Here is a 25,779-nt window from a genome sequence, read left to right as displayed (position 1 = left end):
TACATGTTGTCTAAAATAATTAAGATCACCTTCACTGTGAAATTATAGTTTCGTCATGTCTAAAGTAAAGCCCATTCTTTCCCTTTATTGTCTCAATATAAAATTCTCAATCCTAGGCTCATAAACATCATAGGCTTAAAGTTTGTTTTAGAAGAAATATTCCATTGTCTTCTCAGATAAAACTTTTAGGTTGGTACAACAGTTGAATTTATGCCAGTAGTTTGGAGCATCTATGTCTGTGGTAGGAAGATAGCACCTGCTGTTTGAGCCCAGCGTTTGTATTTTCAAAATAAAAATGTTGACAACTCAACATAAATGGAAAGTCATTTTCAGCCAAGTCTCAAAATTATGTTATAGAATCAAGAGGAAAATTACATAGAGGAAAAAGTGCTAAATTCTCATATGGCCCTCTACCTAGTTAGTTTTTTTTTCCCCCTTCTGTTTCTGGAGTAAATGTCAGTGGTGTTTTCTTAGTAAGTAGGACAAATCAGCAACAACAGCATTACTTCGGGGTTGCTTGAGTGTGTAAAAGGCAGACAGGCTCAAGAGTTGCCTGTTGGTATAGTAATGACAGTGATAGCCATCATTATTGAACTTGCACTGTTATTTACTCAACAAATATTTATTGTGTACATCCTAAGCCACTCATTTTAGTGAATTTTAGGGATAGTGGAGAACAGTGTGACAAAGTCTTTCCCTTCATGAATCGTATAATGAGCAAGTATAAAAATATGACAGATGGTCATAAAATCTAGGGAGAAAACTAAAGTGGGTCAGGAGTGGTGGGTGTTACTATTGTATATTGTGAGGCCACAGTAGGCTTTGTTTGTATTTGAGAAAAGAACTAAAAGAATGAGAGAGTGAGACATCGAGAAAAGGCAATTTGGGCAGAGGGAACAACATGTGCAAGGGGCCTGTGGTAGGGCTGTATCTGGCACATTAGAAGAATAGCAATAAAACCAGTATAGAGAAAGAAAAGTGTGCAAACATGAGACTAGATGAGGATAAAAGCACTACTTTAGAGCTATTTTAGAGCCTTTGAATTTTACTGTGACTGAGATTAGAATGCCTTGTGTGGTACTGAGCAAAAGACTGACATAATTTATCTGACTTCCAGTTAAAAATTTTATTATTGGGACACTTGTGTGGCTCACTTGGTTAAGCATTTGACTCTTGATTTTGGCTCGCTTCATGATCTCATACTTTGTGAGATTGAGCCCCGCATTGGGCTCTGTGCTGACAGTGCAGAGCCTGCTTGCACTCGCTTTCTCTCTTTCTCTCCCTCCCTCCCTCAAAATAAATAAATAAACATAAAAAAAATTTTCTCTAGAGAGTAGACCATAAAAGGGCAATAATATAAGGAGTTAAAAGTGATTCAGGGGAGAGATAATGGTGTCTTGAACTGGGATGATAGCAACAAACAGGTGAATAAATAACCATCTTCACTATATGTTCAGAGGGTATGCCTAAAATAATTTCCTGGAAGATTAGATGTAGACTGTAAGAGAAAGGAGTAGTTTTTGTACTGAACAATTAGAAGAATGAAATGCCATTTATTGGGATGAGACCAATAAAGGGAGAGCAGATTTTGGAATGGGAGACATCAGGAATTTGTTTGGGTACATTTTAACTTACAGATGTCTATTAGATAGAACAATGAAAATTTTGAGTAGGCAGTTGGATTTACAGGTTTATGGGGAAAGCTCTGGTTTGGAGAAATCAATTCAGAAGTTACCATTGTTAAAAAACTAAATGTAACGGAATAAATTTAAAGATCTGATTGGCTTTATTCAATGATTTATGAATTGGGCAGCAAACCATCTTGCAAATGGGAAGGAGCTCTGAAGAGCTGTACAAAATGAAAGACTTTTAGAGACAGAAAGAGGCAAAGCAAGGAAGTCGCTCTAGCAAAGTAAATTGTTTCAGGCAAGGTCACCTTCCTCTGGAGGACAAATAGGGTCTGTCCGGTGGATTGCCTCACAAGTGCTGACCCGGTAATTCCAGATTGCCTGGTTAAGGGTCACATTTCTGGGAGAGGCCGAAACTGGAATTTGGTTTGCCAATGTGGGACTTAGCACCAGTGACTCCATTTGGGACCTATTGTCTATGTCTCTCTTTTTTTCTTTTAACACCATGTGTAAGTAGTGTTTAAAGCATATGACTGGATGAGATAATGAATACCTCCTGTACACTGGGCACTCAGTTCAGCATTTTCTGTACCTCAACTCATATAACACTTTCAAAGAAAATGTCTCCATTCTAGAAATTGAGTAATTGTTTTAAAGAAGTAATTGTTTACTTGACCAAGAAGACATACATGAGTGTAAACACTACTGCATTTATTCTCCTGCCTAATCTGATCTGACATAATCTGGCCCACAACAGATGATAACTGCTGAATAAAGTATAAATGGAAATAGCAAGTCCTCTTATCTCTATTGGAGATTATGTAAACAGCACCCAGGGAGGTAAATTAATTTGCATAATGTTCCTGTAACACGTTAGAATCAGAAAGATCATGTAGCTGACCACAGTCCTGTGCACCACATTTCCTGTGTCTACTTTCAGAATCTTATTCATACCCAGTAAGAATGTTTTCTCTTACTTTCCATGACATCAGACACAAGTCTTGTGTTACAGCCTGTTTCCATGTGTAGAGCCCAGGGTTTCTCACCATCAGCACTATTGACACTTCAGGATGAGACGATTCTTTGTGATAGGGATTGTCCTGTGTTCTGTGTATTGTGAAGATGGTTAGCAACGTTCCTGGCCTGTGCCCTGTTGGTACCAGTGGCACTCCCTCCCCCAATAACGAGAAGGAAAAATATCTCCAGACTTTGCCAAATAGTCCCTCTCAGGCAAAATCACCCTTGCTTGAGAACCACTGAAATAGCCCATCACTTACATTTTCTGTATTTAGCTCATCTATGGAGGATGGAATTGAGCAGAAAAAAGGAAGTCTGGTCTTTTTGTATTTGCCTTCATGATTTGCCCCTCTTCCTTACAATTGGAGGTTTCTCAGAAGTTCACTCAGACACTGGCTGTGTTTTCATTTCTTCTCTAGGACATGAGCAGTACTAGAGTTCTTTGGAAACTAGCACTAATAGGAACTCAGAGGGCCTTTACTTAGTGGTTGTTTGTAAATGATAAAAGCAGCTATCTCCATGATTCTGAACACGGGTGTATAAATCAAAAGGCATCTAATAAAACCTAGGTGGTTAAGCAGTAATTGTGGAACAAATGGGAACTCAAATCGGAGTGGCTGTAAAGGTGTCAGGGCAGTGTTCTGGGCTGCATCATAAACTTGCTCAATACCAGTACCAATGACTTCAACCCAGAAAAGGAATTATTTTTCTTGGATTAGGTCTTTGCCGCTGAGCTAGCATACCCATGATTTACCACCCAACAGCCAGTCACATTTAACTCCAAAGCATTGCACAAGGTTTACAGTAAAGTACACACATTCCAGGTTATTCCAAAGGGGAGATTTGCCCACTAAACCTGAGAACAATGCTTCAGATTCTTTATTCTTCTCATGTATTTTCTACTTCTTGACACATGCTTCCAATTTCGAAGTCTATCTTACAGAGCCAATAGAAGTTCTCAGTGTCATTGTTCTTCCACATGGGATACCTCTCCTCTAATAAAAATGACATCCCATATAATGGGTACAATAGCATGGATCTCTTGTGTTTGTGTTTTAAATATTGCAGTGCAGGATATAGGGCTGTAAATTATGTCAAAATGTAATCATGCTCTAGGGAAAACAGTGTTTGTTGTATGCTTGAGGGAACACAGATAGAATCTTCAATTGCTTACTGCAGATCTGCCATTTCTAATAATAAAGTTGTAGAGGATGGTGTCAGTGTGAAACTACAGGCAGTGCTTCAGGAAGGACCAATTATCATTCAGTTCTAATGTTACTGCTGAATCATCACAGGGAAAATGCATCACAATCATTAATAACATAAATGTCATAGGTGATGGAGAAAATATTTAAAAATTCAATGGTTTCAACTTAAGTGGCTCATGAATTATACATTTAATTAAGAAAAGCCAAATGGGAAGAATTTTAAACTTCTAATTTGTAAGGTTTTTTTTTTCTTTCCCCATTAAAAATATACAAATTAAGCATTACAGTGGCTGATGATGGAACAAAATAGATAAAAGCCCCCACGGTAGTTTGGCTGTTTGGGTGGATGGGAATAGGTGACCCATAGGGAGAAGGGAGAAAGGCGGGATGGAAAATATAGTGACTGGAAGGGCTTGCAGCTTAACTTCTTCACCAATTCGCAGAGGAGCACAAAGGGGTACCTGGATTCTAGAACTACTACAGAACTACTGCCATATTCCCCTCTTCTCATTCACCAGTAAAAAGAGAAGGTTGGGCTGGAGGATCTTTAGGTCCCTTCCATCCCAGACATGCCACAAATCCATGAACTGAGGAACATCCTCTTTTCCAGACTCCCACGTACCGCCCAAAGAGAAATATACAAGATGGCCACCATTTTGTCAAACTCTGAGCCATTTCCCTTCCTAGTATGATTATGCAGAAGAGATTGAGAATTACCACTGTATTAATGGTTTTCAAAGCAGTGTTCTGAGACGCCCCCAGTCTCAGCATTTCCCGGGAATTCGTTAGCAGTGCAAATTCTCTGGTTCCTTTCCTGACCTACTGAGAGTGAAACCGGGAGGGTAGAACCCAGCAATTTGTGTTTTACCAAGTCCTCTAGGTGATTGTGATGCACCCTGAAGTTTCAAAATCTCTATTCTAGTGAGGCCATTTTGGAGAAAATAATTACTTCTTAGTGGTTTAAAAAATGCATACTATTCCCTACTAGTACTAGCTACAAACAGGTTGAAGTGATTGAGAGTGACAGATTAACGTTTTATTCTGTAAGATTCTGAGGAAATTGAACACAGGACAGACATTGTTGATGGAGGGAGAGGATGGGTAGAGAGGAACAGGTGTCCTAGTTCTCAGTAGGCTTGGATAGGCAGAGAGCTTGGGTGTTTAGAAAGAAGTGTCAGGGTAAGGAAGAATAGCCTAGGGGATTTGGCATCTGAAAGAGCTAGGTTCAAGTCCTACCCCTTGCACCTGCAAACAATGTGATTTGGGGAAATTACTTTTATACTTTTAGCTCCAATACCCTGTACTATTTAATGGGCATGTTATTAATCGCCAATTAGCCTCACAAAATGAATTTATGGATTGATGAAACAGGTATGAAATAAAAGTGCTCATTACTTTTTATATAATTTTGTTTATTTCTGAACCACATTCTTCTGGCAACTTCTAAATGTTCCACTGTTGAAGAAAGATACATCACATGCAGGGATAGATCAGAAAGTTTTAGCAGTCAAAGTGAAAATGAATTCACCAAGGGAGAAATGGAAATTACAGTCTTAGGTCTCAAGATTATAGGGTAAAGAATACAAAGATTTCTTGGGCATTAGTGGCAACTTGTAATTTCTGTTAAGTGAGAGGGTTACCTTGGATTTCATAGAACTAGAGATTATTCCTCTTCCCAAATCAGCATTGAATAAAGATCCCTAAGCTGGGACATAGCCCTGGGAATTTGCTCAAGATTGTCTTTATTTCACAAAAGGTTCAAAAGATGAGGAGTCACTGACAGCAAGGGAATCTGAACTACATTTTTTCCTTCTCTCTTTATTGAAGAAAAATTTACTATCTAGATAGCTCTCAGTTTCAAACAAAAACTCTTTGAGCATCTTCTCTTTGGTGGAGACAGAGTAACAGGCTTAGAAGTGAAGCAGCAAAGGACATCAGTAAAGAAACTTAGAAGCAAGAGACCACATGAAATGATAAAAGACTCCAGTAGAGACTTGTAAAAGCAATGAAGATTCAATACCCAGAAACAGGACAAGAATGTCAAGGCATATTTTCAAAAATAAAAAGTGAATTGCATTTATGCATACTTGATCTAAAAGCATTAGACTCTTAGAGAGATCAAAGGAACGTTGAGGGTGGAGTAGACAATTCATAGCTTTAACTTCCCATTCATTGCAAAAATAAATATTTTTTCATAACATCTCAAGCAATGCTCATCTTTCCTCTGCTTTGTCATCTTTGATAGAGAGCTGTTACCTCATAAATCACCTGCTATTATAGTCCTGAAGTTTAGGATGGTCTTCATTTTATTAAAGACCATATAGCCTTCTGTAACCCCCAAAAGCCAAAGTCCTATTTTTGCCTCCTGGACATCAAGAGAAAGGGCGTTACTTAATGCTTCATACACCTGGCAGCAATTCAGTCTATGAAGACAGCTCAATTATTCTTCCCCACCCTGCTCCCAGGGTAACAATCTAAGTTCTTATCATTTTCTTTTGTGACTTAATTTCTGGCCTTTGCTGTGTTGGTTATCTGTCTCTTGATATACTTGAGAATTTTAATTCCCCTTCCAATAAGAAGTGCTCTGAACATAATATTCCAGTTCACCCACATGAGCCATTTGTAGGGTGTTGAAAATACAGATTCCATGATACTTCACTCAGATATAATGAAACCAAATGCTAAGAGTAGGATTAGCTATCTGTATTTTAACAAGCTTGCTTTGTGATTCTAATGTGCTCTGAATAAAACATAATACTCCAGTCTGAACGGTTCAGAGTAAGGATGAAAAACATTATTCATCTATTGTTTTACAAGTTGTAATTCATTCTGGTGTTTAGCTTTCCTGACATTATTTTCATCCTATTTTTCCCATTTGTACAAATATTATATAGTAATTAAAAATTGTAATATGACAGAAACACATTATGTAGAGAGTAAAAGTCTTTTGTATTTCTTTCTCTTACCCTAAGAACACCATCGTATACATTTCTAGGTTGCTGAATTAAATAATTTATATAGACACACATATACACATGCGCATACACACAATACTAAATATCTTGATTTACAACATACTTTACACATAACCATACATCTTTGATTTTTTTTCTATCTGAATACTACTTTTATAGGCTTAATGCCACTCTCTGCATTTTCACATTCTATGCATAAGTGGCATTTTTGTTGATTATTCTCTGACATATCCTCTCATATTTTATTCCTTCCTGAGAATTATTAGAGTTGTGTCAGTATAGATGAATTCATTTTTACTAAAATAACTTATGAATTATTGTTAGAATTTAATGCTTTGGCTCCTCCCCACTATTAATGGTCTATCTGTAGGTTCTTATGTCTTCCTCCCTCTTTCCTTCCTTCCTTCTTTTTATGCTTTCTAAAGTCTGGTTTCCTAAGTGTAACATCTCAAGCAATGCTCATCATTCCTCTGCTTTGTAATCTTTGATAGTGTATTGTTAATGCTTTATATATTTTCCTCGGAGAAAGAGGTGATAAAGATGGCAACATTCCCATACTCCCGCTTTCTCATGAGTGTTTCTATGTAGATGAAATTTAAGGGAAGAATAGCTATCGATCTGTTTTGCCTCCTCATCCTTTAGAGAATTTAAATTCAGTAAGGTTAGTGAAAAATGTTTCAGCCGGTCTGCTTCCACCTGGGGTAGACTTCTAGAACATATCAGAAATAATTAGTCTCTTTTGGCTTTACCGTATCATGCTTCTGCACCCGTTTTTAATAAAAGTGCAGATGACAATGATGGCCCAGAGCCTCTGCCTGACCAAGAGGCCCCTAGTTGCTTCAACTGTTCTATGAGCTGTGATTTCCTAGTGTGTGGTTTCCACGTTCATCTGCAGGTGAAGATGTTTTCAACCATGTGTATTTCCCTTCTTCACCCCCAGTACCTCCGCATTTGAACCAGTTATATTCTTTACTTCCTTAGACATAAGTTCAGTTCTACCTAGTTTTCATGGTATACACAATGTCTTAGGTTTCAGATAGTATCACACTTAAAAACCTTAATCCATGAGAATATTTTTCTTTGTTCCAAGATTTCTGGCTAAAATTTAAAAAGATAGATATGTGATTTGTGCTTAGATGTGAAACAACTGTAACTCTCACATACATAATTCTGGTAGAGAGGTTGACTGATACAACAACTTTGGACAATTCTTTTGTAGTTTCTTACAAAGTTAAACATATGTCTATCTACCTTAAGTCTCACTCCTAGGACCTTATCCAAGAGAAATGAAAATGTCAATAGACAGTCTTATAAAAGAATGTTTATTTCAACCTAATACATAATGGTCCCAACCTGGAAACAATCCAAATGCTCATCAACAAGAAAGTGGCTGAACAAATTGTGGTCTATTTATAAAATGGAATATAACTCAGCAGTAGAAAGCAAAGGAGTACTGATAGACACACAACGTAGATGAACATTAAAACTATATATATATGTTAAAAGAAACCAGACACAAAATAGTACATTCTATTTGATTTCATTCTTATGAAATCCAAATATAGGCAGAAATAATCTATGATGATAGAAATTAGGTAGTAGTTACAATGGTAGAGATTGACCAGAAGGAGACATAAGGAAATTTCTGAAGAGATAGAAATGTTCCATATTTTATTTTGGCAGGGCGGCTATATAGGGTTTGTAATTGTTACAAATAAGTAAACTGAATGTTTTAGATCTGTACATTTTATGGTATGTTTAACATATACATATACATCAATTAATCTCTGGAAATCATATATATACATATACTTATATATATATATGATCCATTTATATATAAAAGTCATATATATCATCCACTTGTATATATAAATCATATATATAAATATGTATATATATCATCCACTTGTATATATAAATCATATATATAAATATGTATATATATCATCCACTTATATATATAAAGCATATATATATCATCCCTTTTATATACACAATATATAATGTGTATATATATGCAAATATATATATATAATCCACTTATATATGTAAATTATATATATCATCTACTTATTCTCTTAATACCCCATCATTGCATTCCTTATTGAGCAAAGCTAATGAAGGGCAGGGTGACCATATAATTCATCATCCAAATTTGGATATATTTGAATATAAGGGAATATTACAATTATAACAGGACAACAGTCATAAACTAGACAAACGGGCACAATTTTATTCCATTTAAGGAGAGGAGGACACAGAAGTTTCAGGTAAGAGTGAATACAACAAAGATAACACTTTTTTTTTTCTGTTTTCCAGATTTATCTTATGCATGGACTTTCAATGATAACCCCTTATATGTCCAAGAGGACAACAGACGGTTTGTATCACAAGAGACAGGAAACCTATACATTGCCAAAGTGGAACCATCAGATGTGGGCAACTATACTTGCTTCGTAACAAACAAGGAAGCCCAGAGAAGTGTTCAAGGACCACCCACCCCATTAGTGCAGCGCACTGATGGTAAGATGATGAGGTCTCTTGGGAATATACTTTGTCCATTGCTCTTGAAGCCTGGGGAGTTCTCTAGAGCTTTCTGCTGCCCCCTGGTTCAGAGGAGCCACATCATGAGTGAGTGGAGGTTTCATCGACAAACATGATGAAAATCAGAAATCATAAAAATATAGTAGAAAATTCTATAACTCACTCACACGGTACAGTATACATGATTCTGAGTATATTGCACCATCTCTTTGGCATTGGAACAGATACTTTCTTTGCTTAAGGAACATTTTATGTAAACAAAAGTTTGTTTGGAGAAGTAGGCGTGTGTGTGTGCACGTGTGGGTGCTGCCAAACTTATTAATCGAATACTATGTTTTCAGTGAGCATATGATGCAGCTTTTCTTTAATGCCTCTTTCTCTTTCATATTTGTCTTTTTGTTCATCCTTTATTTACCTGGCTGGCAAAATGGGGAAAAAAAGGTTCACATCCAAGGAAAGCAAAGCAGCAAACATTAATTACAAGCATTCCAAAGAGGAATGAAACACAGGATTCGTACTAATTATAGTCCTCCAAGGAACAGAATTCAGATTGGTCTCTGATGAGTCTTGTAGCTTCGTCAAGTCATAGCTGGCACAAGATTTAGAAAGCTGGAAAACCTAGGGAAGTTAGGAAAGTAGAATAACCCTCCAGTTGATTCTTTATTTAAATATTCACAGTGGTAAATGTAAAGATAGAAAACCTGTTGATGCATTTCATGATCAGATCCGGGCTGGAAATGTAGTACCTCATAGAGTTTTTCTCCTCTCTGAGCATTTTAAGAAAAGCAAGAACATAATGCTAATAACAGCTAACAGAATTATGGAACCAATTCCATACAGGGAGTTCTTATGGCAGAGTTTTTATAATCACTAAGTATCCAAATATATTTGCATCGTCTTAATTCAGAATTCAGCAACCACTAGATTTATTCACAGTATCTCCCCTTCAGTGAGTACTCTGTTCACGACAGAAAGAGCTCATAAGCCAATAATATGCATGTAAATTCTACCATGTTTTTCCTTTTTTGGTCTACTTGTAGTTTCTGCTTCTCCCCTTCTTAATTCCTTCATACTCCCATCCCCTCTATTCTCTTTAATGCATATGTGGTAAAAAGAGATCAGAAGAATTATACCATATTAATGTTAATAGTATAATATAAAAAATATCAAACCTCTTCTAAAAGTAGTCCCTGAAGAAATATCAGATGTCAAGAGAATAGAACCTAGAAAATTGAACCAACGTAGTTGACTGAACTAGTAACCAGTGCTCTCTACCTCCTCAACCATAGCTTCTTTAAATGTTTGGAATGATCAAGGTCTTAAAAATCAAGTATTTTTATTTGATATATATTTTGTAAGTTTTAGCTTTTGTGCGGTTACACTGGCCACCAATAAACCATTTGTTTTTAGAATGTATTATTCTGGTGTTTGGTATGTAAGTAAGAAAAAAAAAGTGGGGGGATCCAAAATTTTGAAGACTCTTGATTTGCCAGTGATTAAATTAGCTAAGTTAATGAGGATAGCCTAAAGATAGATTTCTGTTCCACCTCTGGTAGGTAGCATGTTTACAATATATTTGACTACTGTCTTATTCTTATCCCATATCCATAATTCCTCATTGAAAAACTTAAAACTATAGAACAGAGATGTTTTTTATAAGTGTACATACATCAAAACCATTTAGCAGTAAATTCTTAATGAACTGGCGTAAGAGTATTTATGCCATTATTTATCTCAACTGTTGTTACTACTTTATAGGTTTTGTTGCAAAAATACTGTTATTTTGTATTAAGAGACTGTATACAGTGTTAATTGAAAATTTCCTTACCCCTGCACAGATGTGGCCCCAGGAGTTCTGTGAAGGGGTGATAGATCTGGATATCTCTAGAGAACAAATGTTCTTGATAATTCAGAAACATTTTATATTCTAGATGCATTCGTTCCTTAATTGGAAGACACATTTTTTGTAAGATTCTAATATGGAATACAGGGAAATGTGGGATGCCTCTATTCTGATACTTTGATATATTTTAGATATTTCTTATTTAAGGAAGACGGGAATGAGTTAATTCTGTAAGTAGCATCATGTAGTTTTTCTTTGCCCTCTATCACTCATTAAAGTACATAAAAATATTGTTAATTGAAGGACCAGATAATCAGATTTTGGTTAATGAAGCATTTACTTCACAGAAAACTTCTATTCTCCAGAAATGCTGCTAGCTCTTTTGATATTTAACAGGTGTGATGGGGGAATATGAACCAAAGATTGAAGTGCGTTTTCCTGAAACTATACAAGCTGCAAAGGATTCATCTGTAAAACTGGAATGCTTTGCCCTTGGAAAGTAAGGTTTTTTTTGTTTTGTTTTGTTTTGTTTCTGGTTGTTTAACTTAAAAAAAAAAACACCTTTTTGTTATTCAAACATTGCTGTAAGGTAAATTACCAAATAGATTTCAAATGCTGGGCAAAAGTGGAACTTTCTGACTGGAATTTAAAGAAACATGCCTAATTCTCTGAAAATGAGTGGGCCTGCAATTCTCCCCGAATGTATTGATAGTTCCTCTACTTTGAGCCTAATGGGTACCACTTAGGCAGCATCTTGCAAAGGAATGTGTGTACTTGTATAAGACGGTGAGCAAGTCACTAAAACTTCAACATGCCCTTCACTCCATCTTGTCCTACAGCCAGAAATATATTGCCTGGAGTGTCTTCTTGCTTGATTAATCAGCCGTCCTCTTAAATGAAAAACCTGCAACCGCAAGTTTCCAGAATAAAACTAATTAAAGGCCATTGTTCATAGCAGATCATTAGAATTGAGCTCAACTTGCCCTGTAGTGGAGGCACTTTGTTTTCCGCAGATGCGTGTTTATCAGCCAACAGGTTTGGGATGTGTTTAGGCAGTCAAATATCTGCAATTTTGCATAAAATGTGCAGGCATCTCTTTGTGCCAAAAGGCACTATGCACACTTCACTCTTACGCCTGTAAATAAGAGTACCCACGTCACAAAGAGATGGATGGCTAGACTAGATCTGCTGTTTAGAAACAGGGTGCAGATGAATTAATCACCTGGCGACATGGTTAAACTGAAGTTCTGTAGGTCTGGGATGAGGCTTGATTTCTCCCTTTCTAACAAGCTCCCAGGTAACGATGACTTTTCTTTTCTATAGAACATATTTTGAATCAGAAGAGACGTGACGCTATCAAATTTGAAGGTTCACCTCTAAATACAGTCTATTCTGAAAGCAGGCACCACATTTAGAAAAAGGGATTTACATTACAAATTTGAAAAATGTTTTTAAAGTTTCCATTTTGTTGTTAAGTAAATATACTGAGCAAGCCAAATAATGCTGGCTACCAAATCCTTTTAAGTTCCTTTCTGATGTAGTTTTAGGGTGATGGTGGGGTGGTTCTGTAGCCAACAGCCAAGAAATAATTCTTGAAGATGTCTTTGGTGCGAAAAGGGTGAATTTATTAAAACGTGGGGACAGGAGCCATGGGCAGGAAGAGCTGCCCTGGGGTCATGACTGGTAACTCGTTATATACTCTCAGGTTGGGAGGGGGTCAGGGTAAGTCTCTAAGGTATTTTGGAAGCAAGGTTTCCAGGACCTTGAGGGGCTAGCTGTTGCTAGGGAAATGGCATTTATTACCATTTAGTGAAACCTCAGTCATGACACCCTTCAGATGTGTGTATCAGGGGCCCCATAGCTTGGCATATGATTGTGTATATCTTGGGGCAGTTGAGATAAAGGGAGTAGACTTACAGGATCCTCGAGGTTGGGATAATGTTAAGCTAAGGGTCTCTTTGGCCCCCAGCAAAGTGACATCATGGAGGCAGCTGAGGTCCTAGAGGGAGGTCACTCTGCCGGTCTCAAGGACTTGTCAGTGGGCTATAGGCAGTAAGGGAATTTAATTTTTCATTTGCCTTAGTTTCCCACATCACCATGGCAGGCACCAAACCCTTGTCCTTTGTTCTCGGGTAGCCAGGAGTGTCTGAAGAATATCACACATCCTCCACCTCGGGGGCTGCAGTGCCAACCTGTATTTTGCCCTCTGCTCCCCCCACACTCCCTCATCACTTTCTATATGAAATTTTGTAGATCTTCAAGTTAAATTTCTGAAGGTACTCATTTTTCGTGTATTCAAAATACAATACCATCTTTTATTTTCATACAGTATTGGTTCCACAGTATGTGTCCAATAAATAATTATTGACTGATTAAATCATGCATAAGAAAAGGACAAATGGGAACTTTCTGTCACAGTTTTTGTCTTCCTGCCTTTTAAGACATGATAAACTTTCACCATTTTCAAGCTTTCTCCAAAATTAAAGTTTATAAAAAAACATAAAGTGTCAGCAAAATACTTTGAGAATTAGACAATTTACTTAAAAAAAAACAATGAAAGATAGCAACTGAAATTTCATTTATAGCTGATTCTATCATATTTGGCATCAGGGAATATGGATGGATTCCTGTAATTAAAGAAAATATTCTTACATAAAAAAAACTTTGAAAATTATTGAGGCTGGTTCTCAGGAATTTCATATAAATAAATTACCTTTGTTAAACATTTGTTAGTAAGAGTTTAGATTGTATATACGTATATGTAATCTATCTATATGTAATCCTCATAATTATTCAGGGTATATCATATTTTTATTATATATGAGAAAACTGAGGCTCAAATTGGATAAATAACCTAATCAATTTAAGCTCCTGTTAACACAAGGGCAATTCAAAGCTAGTCACACCTCATTTTAAGTTCTGAACTTAGAATCTTTTGAATAAATGATTAAGATAGTTGCTCGTGAAACCAATGAAGACAGATTCAATTCCCAGTTTTCTCAAGAGTTGTCTGACTGTTAGCAACATGCTTCTTAAGCTCCACAAATTAACATGTACTCATCCGAGAGGACTTAATGTGATACCAGCCTTTTATGTTTATTTTGAAGGATGAAGTGGATAATACACATAAAGAACATTTAGCATTGAACTTGGTGCTTAGGCAGTGAATGTTCATTGAGTTATTCTGAACCCAAAATTCAAAATCTATTATCTTTTGTCTAACCAGTGTTTGAGTTAGTTGGTATGATGGAACTAGAAACAGGTATCTCAGAGGGTACACAAGTTCTCATCACTGCAGCTCATTCCTTTTCTGTCTCATACTAATGCCAGTATAAGGGAGAGCAACAAACAGAGTCAGTTCTGGGGTAGAAAAGAGCAGCAGTAAGGAGAAAACTTAGTCGATTAATAAAGGTTCTGGATTGCTCACATATCAGGTTTCCTAATTTTATTTATTTCTACATTTCATTTCTAAAAACTCAAACCTACAGAAATACTGGAAGAGTAATAACTGCACAATCACTTCAATTGTACATATCATTCACCTGAACTGATCAAGTATAAATCTTTGCCACATTCCCTTCTGTCTCTCTCTATCTCTCACTCTCGCCCCCAGCCCCACCTTTTCCCCTCTCTCCCCTCTTACCACACACACCCATACCCACACCTGCACACATGCCATGCATTAAAACAGATGGGTCGTTATGTTATAACTTGGACTGCATTTTGGAAAGATATATTTATGGCACTCAAAATATTGCTTAAAATACACACTCAGGTCACCTGGGTGGATCTGTCAGTTAAACATCTGACTCTTGGTTTCAGCTCAGGTCCTGATCTCGCCGTTTGTGAGCTCAAACCCCACATTGGGCTCTGTCCTGGCAATACAGAGCCTGCTTGGGATTCTCTCTCTCTCCCTCTCCCTCTGCCACTGCCCCACTTGTGCTGCCTCTTTTCTCTCTCAAAATAAATAAATAAAATTTAAAGATGTTTACAAAAAATATCCACACTCAATTTCAAGCTCAGCTTGCTCTGAAATGGAGGAGTGGAAGAAAGAAAAAAGGCAGAGTTAGGAAACTTTGACCATCCCATTTAGAGTTCACCATTTGACTTCACTCTTAGGATTCAGTCATGAGTACATACTAAAGGAATACATTGGAAGTAAATGGAAGGAGTAGATTAATAATCGAAACAAGGGAACTGAAGCCTTAGGATATATGAGATAAATTGTTAAAAAGTCTCAAATGGAATGATTTAGCAATAAGTGAAATCATCTCTTTAACTAACCTCATGGTGATGGAAACAGTCAATACATTAAAACGTGACAGCTAGTGAAACTACATATGGTAAAATTTATTACCTTAAAAATGTGTGGGAATACCTAAGCTTCCTTATAGTACAAATATAATTCCTTATAGGACAAATATACTTGTACAAATATAGTACAAATATAATTTGTACTAGCAGTATTCGACTCAGGAAAATTTAAGTTGGAAAAATAATAGGTTAAAAAAAAACCCTCGTGAAATGTTTAATCTCATGTGTATGTCCAGAAACAACTTGATAGATAAATGGTACATTCATTGTTAAGTTTATACATAAAAGGTTTGTTGCAGGGGAAATAAAATTAAGAAGAATGGGAAATGATGAAGATTACTTAACTGCACTTCGTAGAAAATTGTCAAGGAAATAATTCATTTAGTGGAGTACACTCCATAAGATTTTATGTGACAAAATTAATCAATGTTGAGATTATGTTTTGATTATGTTATGATTATGTCCTTGGGGTTAAAACAGAAAGTCCAAAGCATCCTCTGGGTCCAAGTGATAGTGTTAAAATATCCAGTATAAGAAACACATGCTTTGTGTAATTTTAGTGTAGATACATTTCTCATTTCTTCAGATAGACAAAATCTATATGAAAATTTTTGTGTACTTTGCAAAATTATACATATGTATATCAAAAAGAACTTTTATATATGCTTGCCAGCAGTTTTCAGAGAGCAAATTGCATTGCAGTTGAACTAGTGCAAACATACTGAGAATGCTTTTTGGTCCCTTATAAAATTTGATATCTCTCAAATATTTTACCAACTTTTAAAAATTTGCAAATTAATAAACATAAAAAACAATACGTTCTCTTGAAAATTAATTATGTGATAGGCAGAATTAACAATCTGAAAATGTTTAAAATCAAACCTTTGCTTCTTAAATTATAAATCTATATTTGCACGTTTATTACAAAGTGTTTTTAGAAACTCTACTGAAAGATAATTATAGATCATATTCTCTGACATCTCTTCATGAATATATTGCCGTGACGCATTTGGGTTTAGTTATTTTTTTTCCAAATATAGGGACTACTTTGTACAAGTAAGTTTGAATCTCCTTGTTCACTTTCTGAGATGCCACACTTCTTTGTAAGATGTCCGATAAACACAAAACTGAGCAAAGCTAATCTGGGGAGGAATGAAATCAAAGTTCTATTTCTTATTAACACTCTTTCTAAACACTTTTGTTAAACGACTAGTGAATGCTTTTTTGCTGTCAACTATATATTCATTTAAACAAGGATTTACATATTTTGGTAAGTAAGAGAGATAAATAGAGAAAGGGAAGGAAGAAGACAGGGAGGGAGGGAGGAAATCAGGTGAATAGGTGGATACAAGGGGGAAAGAAAGGTCAATGTCATCTCTTATTCTTATTAAGTTTTTCATTTTTAGAACCTAAGACAGTTCCTAAAATACTTACTGTTTTTTGTGACATGTTTTTGGAAAGCAGTACATGCAGACTTGCATAATTAGACGTTATCCCCTCTTTCCCCATGGAATATTCCTCCTCTTGAGTGTGTAGCTAGTTTTTGGGACTTGTATCATGCTTGGTGTTCTCTGAACTTCCAGCGACTAGGACTTGGTAGCTGTTAATTTTGAAAAATCCCCAACCATCATGACTTCAATGATTTCTTTTATTCATTTTCCTCTCTGTTCTCCTTCTGGTATTTCTGGTAGACATCTGTTGCACCATTTATAATTGCCCACAGTTCTTAGATATTCTGAGGGTTTGTGGGTTTTTTAGTTTTTCATTCTTTTTTTCTCTTTGTGTTTTGGTTTGGAAAACTTTTACTGATATTTCTTGTAGTTCACTTATTCTTTCCTCAGCTATATTCAGTCCACAGGTGAGTCCATCAAAAGAATTCTCATTTGTATTACAATGGTTTTTCTTTCTAGTATTTTCTTTTGATCATCTCTTACAAATTCATTTTTTTCTGCTTGCATTAATAATGTGTTTTTTTTATGTTGTCTGCTTTCTTTTTTTTCCATTAGGGCCCTCAGCACATTAATCATAGTAATTTTAAATTTCCAGTCTGATAATCCCAAAATATTTGCCATGTTTGAGTATGGTTCCCTTGCTTGTTTTTGTCTCTGAAGACTGCTTATCAACATGCTTTGTATTTTTGTTGTTGTTGTTGAACTACTGATGAGGTTTATCAGTTACAAGGAATTGAGGTAACTAGATTTTAGGGTGAGGTTTATCTAGCAAGGAGTTAAACTGGGTTTACTGTTTACCACCTTTGTCTCCTGTAGCTATGGTGTCAGAAGGTAACATTTTCTCTATTGTCTTTGGTCTCCCCTGCTGTCTTTGGTTTTCCTGTAGAGACTCTTTCTCAAGTAGAGCCTGAGTCTGCATATTCTATCAGGTATAATGCCCTGCTGTTATACAGGGCCCAACTGATAATATGAAAGTCCTTGCTTGCTAATTCCATCATCTTTGTAATTTATGAATCTGTTTCTGTTGACTTCTTTTTCTCCTAGTCATGAGTCTCATTTTTATTCTTTTTAGGTTATCTGGTAATTTAGCTTGAATTATAGACATAATGTTATGTTGTTATATGCCATATTGTGGTGTATATTTAAAATACTAGATTTTATTGACAGGATTTAAGGTATTATAAATCTGCTTGATCTTTCTGTGGCTTATTATGAAGCCTAGCTAGCTATAGAGTAGACTTTAGTCTCAGGCTAGTTAACTAGTAAGATGCATGCCCCTACTGAATGCTCCAGTGTTTATTAAATTTCTCTTCTATAGCTTGGAGGAAATCTGCTGTCTTACAGCCCTGTTTGAGTTCTGAAAATTGTTGTATGCTCAGTCCCATGTGATACACTTGTGCACTTTCTTTTCATAATCCCATCCTCTCTGATACTCTGTTGTACAATCCAGTCGCTTTGGCCTCATGTGACTCCTGAACTCACTGAAACAGTAATGCCCTATTTAGGTTCCCCTTCCTGATTCTTTCCTCTGGAAAGGGCCTGTCGATAGAAAAACCAAGATACCAAAGGCTTGCTTCATGTATTTCCCCTCCTTCAGGGATCACAGTTTTGTGCTGTCCATTGTTCTGTTTCTGGGATCAGGTTTTTTCCTCATGTAATTGTCCAGGTTTTCATTTGTTTCCAGTAGGAGGGTAAATATAGTCCCAGTGATTTGAACATAGCTAGAAGCCAGATATTGTTTTTAATGCTAATTATGAAGGTGAATGCAGTGAAGTTTAGAGAAATTAAGTGTCTAAATCAACATAAATTTAACTCTGGAATTGAAATGTAAATTTCACTGATTCTGACTTCAAAACTCACACTCATAGCCATTTGATATTTACATTAAATTATCTTTTAATATATGAATTTATTCCCTGTGGGTAGAGGCAGTTAGTCCCAATTCTATAAATGTTTTCCTCACAGAGTCTTGAAAAATTTCAGTAAAATATTTAAAAGATTTTGTCTGAGGAATGGAATTATAGATGTATTTCCCATTTAGAGTCTCTGTGATTACTAACATTTCAGCAACAAGTGAGGGTTATCTTTATATATTAAAAATAAAAAAATAAATAAAAAGATAACCTTTTTTAAAATCCAGGCGATTTTTAATAAGAGGCAAGAAGCATTTCCAAAAATCATTCAGGTCCACTGAGGAGCATTCCTCCCATGGGTTTGTATGAGATGATGGCAGTATCTACCATTTATAAAAATCTGGGATAGATGATTAGAGATGGAACAGAAAACACAGTTTCAGTGACAGAAACCCATGTGGGAGACTGCTGCCATCAGGCAGGCAGGGTGACTAGAGAGTGAGGTCTAGGGAAAGCTGACTCGAGTGTTGACTCATAGAATCTGACCACCCTAAAACACCATAGACTAGCATGAATATAGAGTTAAGACAGAACTTGAGATACCTGCTTGAACTTTAATTGCTATGACTTTGGGGATGTGTAACTCACTTTCCATGTTGGGGTTTCAGAACTGACGTGATCACAGCTTTCAAGTCTCAGCTTTGTCTCATTTGTTCAACATGGCAGGCTCTTAATTACCTAAGCTGCAAATTAACTATATTGTGAAACACCCTAAGAAACTCTGTTTGTAGGTGCTATGCAAATGTAGTATGATTGACGGATAGATTTTAGTGTCTCCTTTTAGGAAAATATAGGCCTTTGCTCTTAGTGAAGAAATTAAACTGATATCCCTCATAACTCTAATACTTCTCTTAGAAACAACCAAACACATTTTCCTTCTTCTTCTTCTTCTTTTTTTTTTTAACCTTAATTTAGAAACATTGCTGTTAGTGCTCAGAAATGTAAATAAAATTAGTAGCAGCACTGAATGTTCTATGTGTTCTGAAGCCTTCACACAGGACTATATTTATGTAGACATGTATATCTTATTTATTTTTTTCTAATTTATGAAGGAAAAGATACCCAGCTTGGCTATTAATGTTAAGCAATAAATTTGAAGTTTCAACAAGATGTTTTTAGGTATTCCAGAACTTTCAGATGACAGAGAAGCTATCTACTGTTTACTTTTTTCTCTTACACATATGAATATCATTGTAAATTATACCACAGAAAGGTCACTATGGTACCTCAGGAGGACAATGGAATTTTCAAATCAAACTAGGTACGTTTACATTTTTTAGGCCTTTAACAAATGCTTTAAAAGAAATCAAAGAAGTATCGTAAAATTTTCCTAATTGCATGACTTGTATGTAAGTTGGCTTTTCCCCCCCTCATTGAATTGAGTAGCTGGAGAGCAGAATATTATTATTCCATGTATGTTTTGTCCCATTTGCCCCACACTGAGACCTAGTCTTTAGGTGCTTGTTAATTGCTTTGCATGTTATTGTGATACTATGTTGTTTGAGGTAAATTGAAGATTCTGGTAAATTCTATGGTAAACTTCATAAACTACCCCCCCCCTTTGCTGTGCATGCACATCTGAGAACTGACAAATATTCAAGCCAATCTTTCAAAAATTGAAGGGCATTAATCCTCAAGAAGCACACATATACATGCACTCACCCTAGGACTGAATGACTTATTAGTGGATTCACTAACATTTCAAGACAACATTGCTTTCTGGAAAAAGTGTAGACTTTGAAATCAAAAAGATCAGTGTTTAAGTTCTAAATGCCCCTGTGAATAGCTGGACTACTCTGATGAGTTTACTTATCTGTAAAACAAAGGTTAAATTAGGTGGAAGATAGATAGATGATAGATGATAGATAGATAGATGATAGATAGATAGATAGATAGATAGATAGATAGATAGATGAATGATAGATAGAGTAGAATTATTGTAAGGACTGGAAATACTATTAAACTTACCTACTTATATACCAAAGTTCCTGGCCCATAAGAGGTAATCAATAAATACTAACAATTTTATTAATTATGGTAATTGTCAGTGCTGCTTTAACTGAGGAGGTAAAAAGGAACACACAGGAGAGAAAGGATCTCTGCATTTTATATGTGTGTGTGTGTGTATATACATGTGTATATACATGTGTAAATATACATGTATATACATGTGTATATATATATACACACACATATATAAATATTTATGTATGTGTGTATACATACACATACATTATATATACACATATATACATTTACATTATATATACACATACACATAACATTACATATTCACATTACATATGCATAAACACATTTTTGTTTGTTAGTTTTGTTTTGTTTTGTTTTGTTTTAATTAAGTAACCTCTACAACCACTGTGGGGCTTGAACTCATGACCTGAAGATTAAGAATTGCATACTCTACCAACTGAGCCACCCAGGCACCCCATGCATTATATTTTTGTGCTAATATAATCCTCAAGGACTTGCTCAGAATAATACCTTTACAATTTCAAAGTTCTGTGTTCAATAACATGTATAAGGGTTATTGTCATTCCTTCACTCATTTGGCAAATTGAACACAAGTGTTTGTTAACTCAGCAAATATGCTTTGAATGCCACATTCAATCATTAATTCCTTTATTCCTTCATTTATTTAGTCAGCCGGTCAGAAGGAATTCTACAAGCCACAGACACCAGGCTAGGCTCCGGGGAAATAAAGAAAATTACATGAAAGCCCTGTGGAGTTTGCAGGCTGCTGAAAATAGAATGGGTGTAACAACATGATGACACATTTTTCTTGGGATCTGCTCTTCCCTTACAAATTTTTGGTGAAGAAAGAGTCAAGGATACTCACTCTGGGAGTCTCACTGATTATCTTTTCCTCAGGCTGCCCTTTGTTCAATTGAGATTAGAAGGGGTCACTCTCAATTCCTTTGGTAGAGCTAATTTTAGGCTGTTGTTTAAGGGGTCCTTTGTATCTCTGGAAAAGAGGAGGTTCTTGCTTCTTTTTTTTCTTCTTTCACCAATATTTCCTTTGATTAATAGACTTTTGGATAACAGTTTTAGAACAGAAAAACTGAGCAGATAGAACAGTGAAATCCCATATAGCCCCACCCATTTCCCCTATTACTAACATTGTGCATTAATGTGGCATATCTGTTTCAAATAATGAACCAAGACTTTTATTTACTGGAGTCGATACTTCAAATTTGCTTGGTTTTTGTCTAATGTCTTTTTTTCTTAATTCCAAGATTCCATATAGGGTACCATTTTACATTGAGATTTGTTGGTCTCCCTATTCTTCTTTGCTGTAACAGTGTCTCAGACTCGCCTTGTTTTTGATGACCTTGACAGTTCTGAGGAGCATCAGTCATTGTCATTGTAGGATTACCCTCTGTTGGAATTTGTCTAATATTTTCCTCATATTTAGACTGAGGTTATGGGTTTGGGGGAAGAACACCAAGTCAAAGTGCCATTTCACCACATCGTATCACTGTTACTATTCCATCACAATGACTTATAACTGCTAATGTTGGCCCTCATCACTTGGCTGATGGAGTTTTTGTTAAGATTCTCCACTGTAAATGTACTGATTTTTCTCTCTTTCCATATTGACTGTTTGGAAGGAGGTCAGTATACACCATCCATATTTTAATGAATAGGTAGTTGTGATTCACCTCCTTTAAGGTACTGAATCCTTATACTTTATTTGGCATTCCTCTGCATGGGAGATTTGTCATATTTCCCTGCCCATTTATTCATTTATTTCTATCAGTATTGATCAGTGAATATTTATTTTATACTTTGGGTTATAACCCTATACTACTTTTATATGCTACGTTGTTCATCTGTACGTACATTATTTTGTAAAATGTTTTCTAAAAATCTTAAAACCATAAAGTATGAATGTATCTGCAGGTCCTTAAACGCCTTCTTTACCCTCATTTGTGATGACAGGAGGACATTTGAATGTGTATTTTCATCCAGCCTCCTCCTGGTAGATACTATATTTCTTTTTGTTTTGTTACCACTTTTTGTTGCCACAAATAATGATGTAAGGAATATTCTTGTGGCTGTATTTTACCCACGCCCATGAGAACCTCCTCAGTATATTTTCAGAAAATTAGAATTATTGGATAAAAGGAACCTAAAAAGCTAAGTATTCTGAAATGTGTTGCCCTGTTCTCCTGAAGAGTACTTGTAAAGGGGCCATTTTCACAGACCAGGGACCCAGCCTACAAGGTGGGTCTCTTTTGATCTTACGTGCATACTCTGAATCCAGTGTCAAACACTCCTTTCATTTTTTCCCCAAAAACCATAAAGTGGAGTTTAACAGTGTTGTTTCTAAAATTAAACTAATTTGAAGGCTCTAAAACTCATCCAAGAAGAATATATGTGCTTCTGGAAGCAACTCGTCATCTTCCCATCTCAGTCTATCACCACCTGTCCTAGGAGACCTACATTTCTTACTTTTTAAATAGTTGGCAACTGCATGAGAGAGATGTCAAATCCACAATCGTATTGAACTGAAGGAAAAGAAGTTACTTGCTTCCTTTTTTCCAGCTGACCTTGAAACCATTCTCTACAACCTTTATTGGAATCTGGAGGTATCTCAATATGTTAAAACAAACAAACAAACAATTCTATCATTTCATCTTCTGAACCTTGGACAAAAGGAACTCTATCCACTGGTTAGATAAAGAAAATTTTCCAAGCACATCCTAATACATCCTAATAAGATAACCTGTTTTGTATCTGGTTAGCTGATGCAGAAGGAAAACATGATGGTTTAGAGCTCAGTCTCTATGAAAAGACACACTTTGGTTCAAATACCTTTTTATTTTAAGTTTACAGTGTGATACTGGATATGTTATCCAGCCTTTTTCCGCCCCAGTCTCCTTGTGTACTTCTGTACTGTGGATAACAGTAATCCTGTGTCAAACAGTATGGTTATAATGGTTTCACTGAGGCACTTAACACAGTGCCAGGCATATAATATGTGTTCAATACATAGTGCATATATTAATGATAGGATGATGATATATTAGCATACCATATGTAATGTTTCCTTTATGTCTTTACATGAAAGCATATGGTTATGATCAGAGCTAAAATCAAGCCCTATAAATTTGACGGAACATAGGCTTCCACAACCTCACACACCTTAACTGCAGTGTCATTTTCTTTACTTTAGAGCAGCATAATGTTCACACAATCAGAGAAGTATTTATTTAGGGTTAATATTATGTATTGACAAAACATTATGGACAAGCTGTTAATTAACTTCTAAATGCAGTATCATTTTCACCTTGGAATGCTGGTCTCCAGTTTATGTTTCACATGCAAATTAATACTTATTTTACTTTAGTTAAAAAGAATAGAAAATGGCAATAAAATTCTTAGGGAATCTTTAAATAATAGAGCCTTCTTGTCCCTATGTGATGATGGTCATGGTGATAAGGAAGTTTAGTAAACCTTGTTTGTGGTTCAAACTTTGTATTTCACAGTGGATTCTCGTATTTCCTTGTTTGAGCTTCTCAAGAAGCCTTTTATGTACCCATTGTTATCTCTAGTTATACGAGACAGCAGAGGCTCAGAGAATTGGGCAGTTTGCATTCAGTCACATAAAACCTGCCTGTGTCCTTTTACCCTACATGCAAGTACCACTCTGCTACCATTGCTATTATGACTAAACCGTTTGTAGTTTTTCTGTTGGCTGCAGCAACTGTACTGCCAAATACCAGATGAATACACGCATACCATAAAATGTTTCCCTCAGAGAAACCTGGCATAGACACTGACCAGTAGAACAGAATCATGACTGCATTTAGATCACTGAAAAAAAAAAAGTTTCCTTTTTCTGTAACACTGAGATTGCTTTTCTACAGAACTCATGAACATATCCACATTGTGTCCCCATAGGACAATCTTACATTCCAAGCTCTTTGTATGAATATTTCAAGTTGGGGAAATGAAAGTAGCTAGCTGAACAGTCTGAAAATTTAACAAAGGCACTCTTTGCTGGTTTTGTTATTCTGCTTCACTGTCTTCGATTAAAAATGGCCACTGACAGGATTTTCTGAAATGAGGTTCAAGTTAAGAATAATCCCAAATATAAGCATCTTAGGAAACTGGTTCTCTGTACCAGTTTCTAGTTAAAAACTTAGGATAGCCTGGATTTAAGCTGTGGATAATGAGGTTTAAGAAATCCAGGGGAGAAATATAAACTTTCTCAAATAGCACTAGTAATGAAAATTCTATTTATGGGCTAATAGTATAGAATTGAAGCACAGTTTATAGTAGTGTGTGAAGAGCTTTAATTTAACTTCCAATTGAGGTTGGAACGAGGCCAGATGGTTAACAAATGTATACTCCGTCTTCAGATAAAATTAATAGGATGCTCTCTCAGTAAAAGCATAATGACGAGAGAGAATGGAGTAAAAGTCCTTATTTATGGCAATGCTTATTTAAGAAGCACAAAACCAGAGGGGCAGAGGAACAAAGAAAGAGAGAAAAAACTTTGCTGTTATTATTTGGTAGTATTTCATTACTGTGAAATTTCAGGAAACTTGATTTAGCAAATAGTAACCAAATCAGAAAAGGCTTTTGCAATGCTCCTTTTGAAATACAAGACTCGTGAGCGCATCACCTATGGTCTGAGGAAACTTTGGATAAGAGAGTTGCTTCAGATTGGTTTTATTTATTGAGCTTTATATACAAGCTAAATTTATACATTGTATTTGGGAAGACTTTAAAAAAAAAAGAAGACAAGGAGGGATTGAAGCTAAAAGCAAAATGTTGCCAGATATGGCTGATATTTGCCATTAGGATAATGACAGCACCATGTATTTTGACTTCCCTTCTGTAACAGCACAGTTTC

At 35.9% G+C, this 25,779-nt stretch overlaps 1 protein-coding gene across 1 annotated transcript in view; it reads left to right on the top strand.

Moving 5' to 3' along the window:
- Positions 1-25,779, top strand: part of LOC106969531 (contactin-6) — a 280,443-nt gene that overhangs the window by 166,615 nt on the left and 88,049 nt on the right. The window contains 2 exon segments of the mRNA XM_053219040.1: positions 9,151-9,354; positions 11,615-11,717. Coding sequence (XP_053075015.1) covers positions 9,151-9,354; positions 11,615-11,717 — 307 coding nt within the window.

Source organism: Acinonyx jubatus, chromosome A2 (assembly GCF_027475565.1).
Source record: "Acinonyx jubatus isolate Ajub_Pintada_27869175 chromosome A2, VMU_Ajub_asm_v1.0, whole genome shotgun sequence".
Classification (NCBI taxonomy): Eukaryota; Metazoa; Chordata; class Mammalia; order Carnivora; family Felidae; genus Acinonyx; species Acinonyx jubatus.
This window is presented reverse-complemented; position numbering and strand designations above follow the sequence as displayed.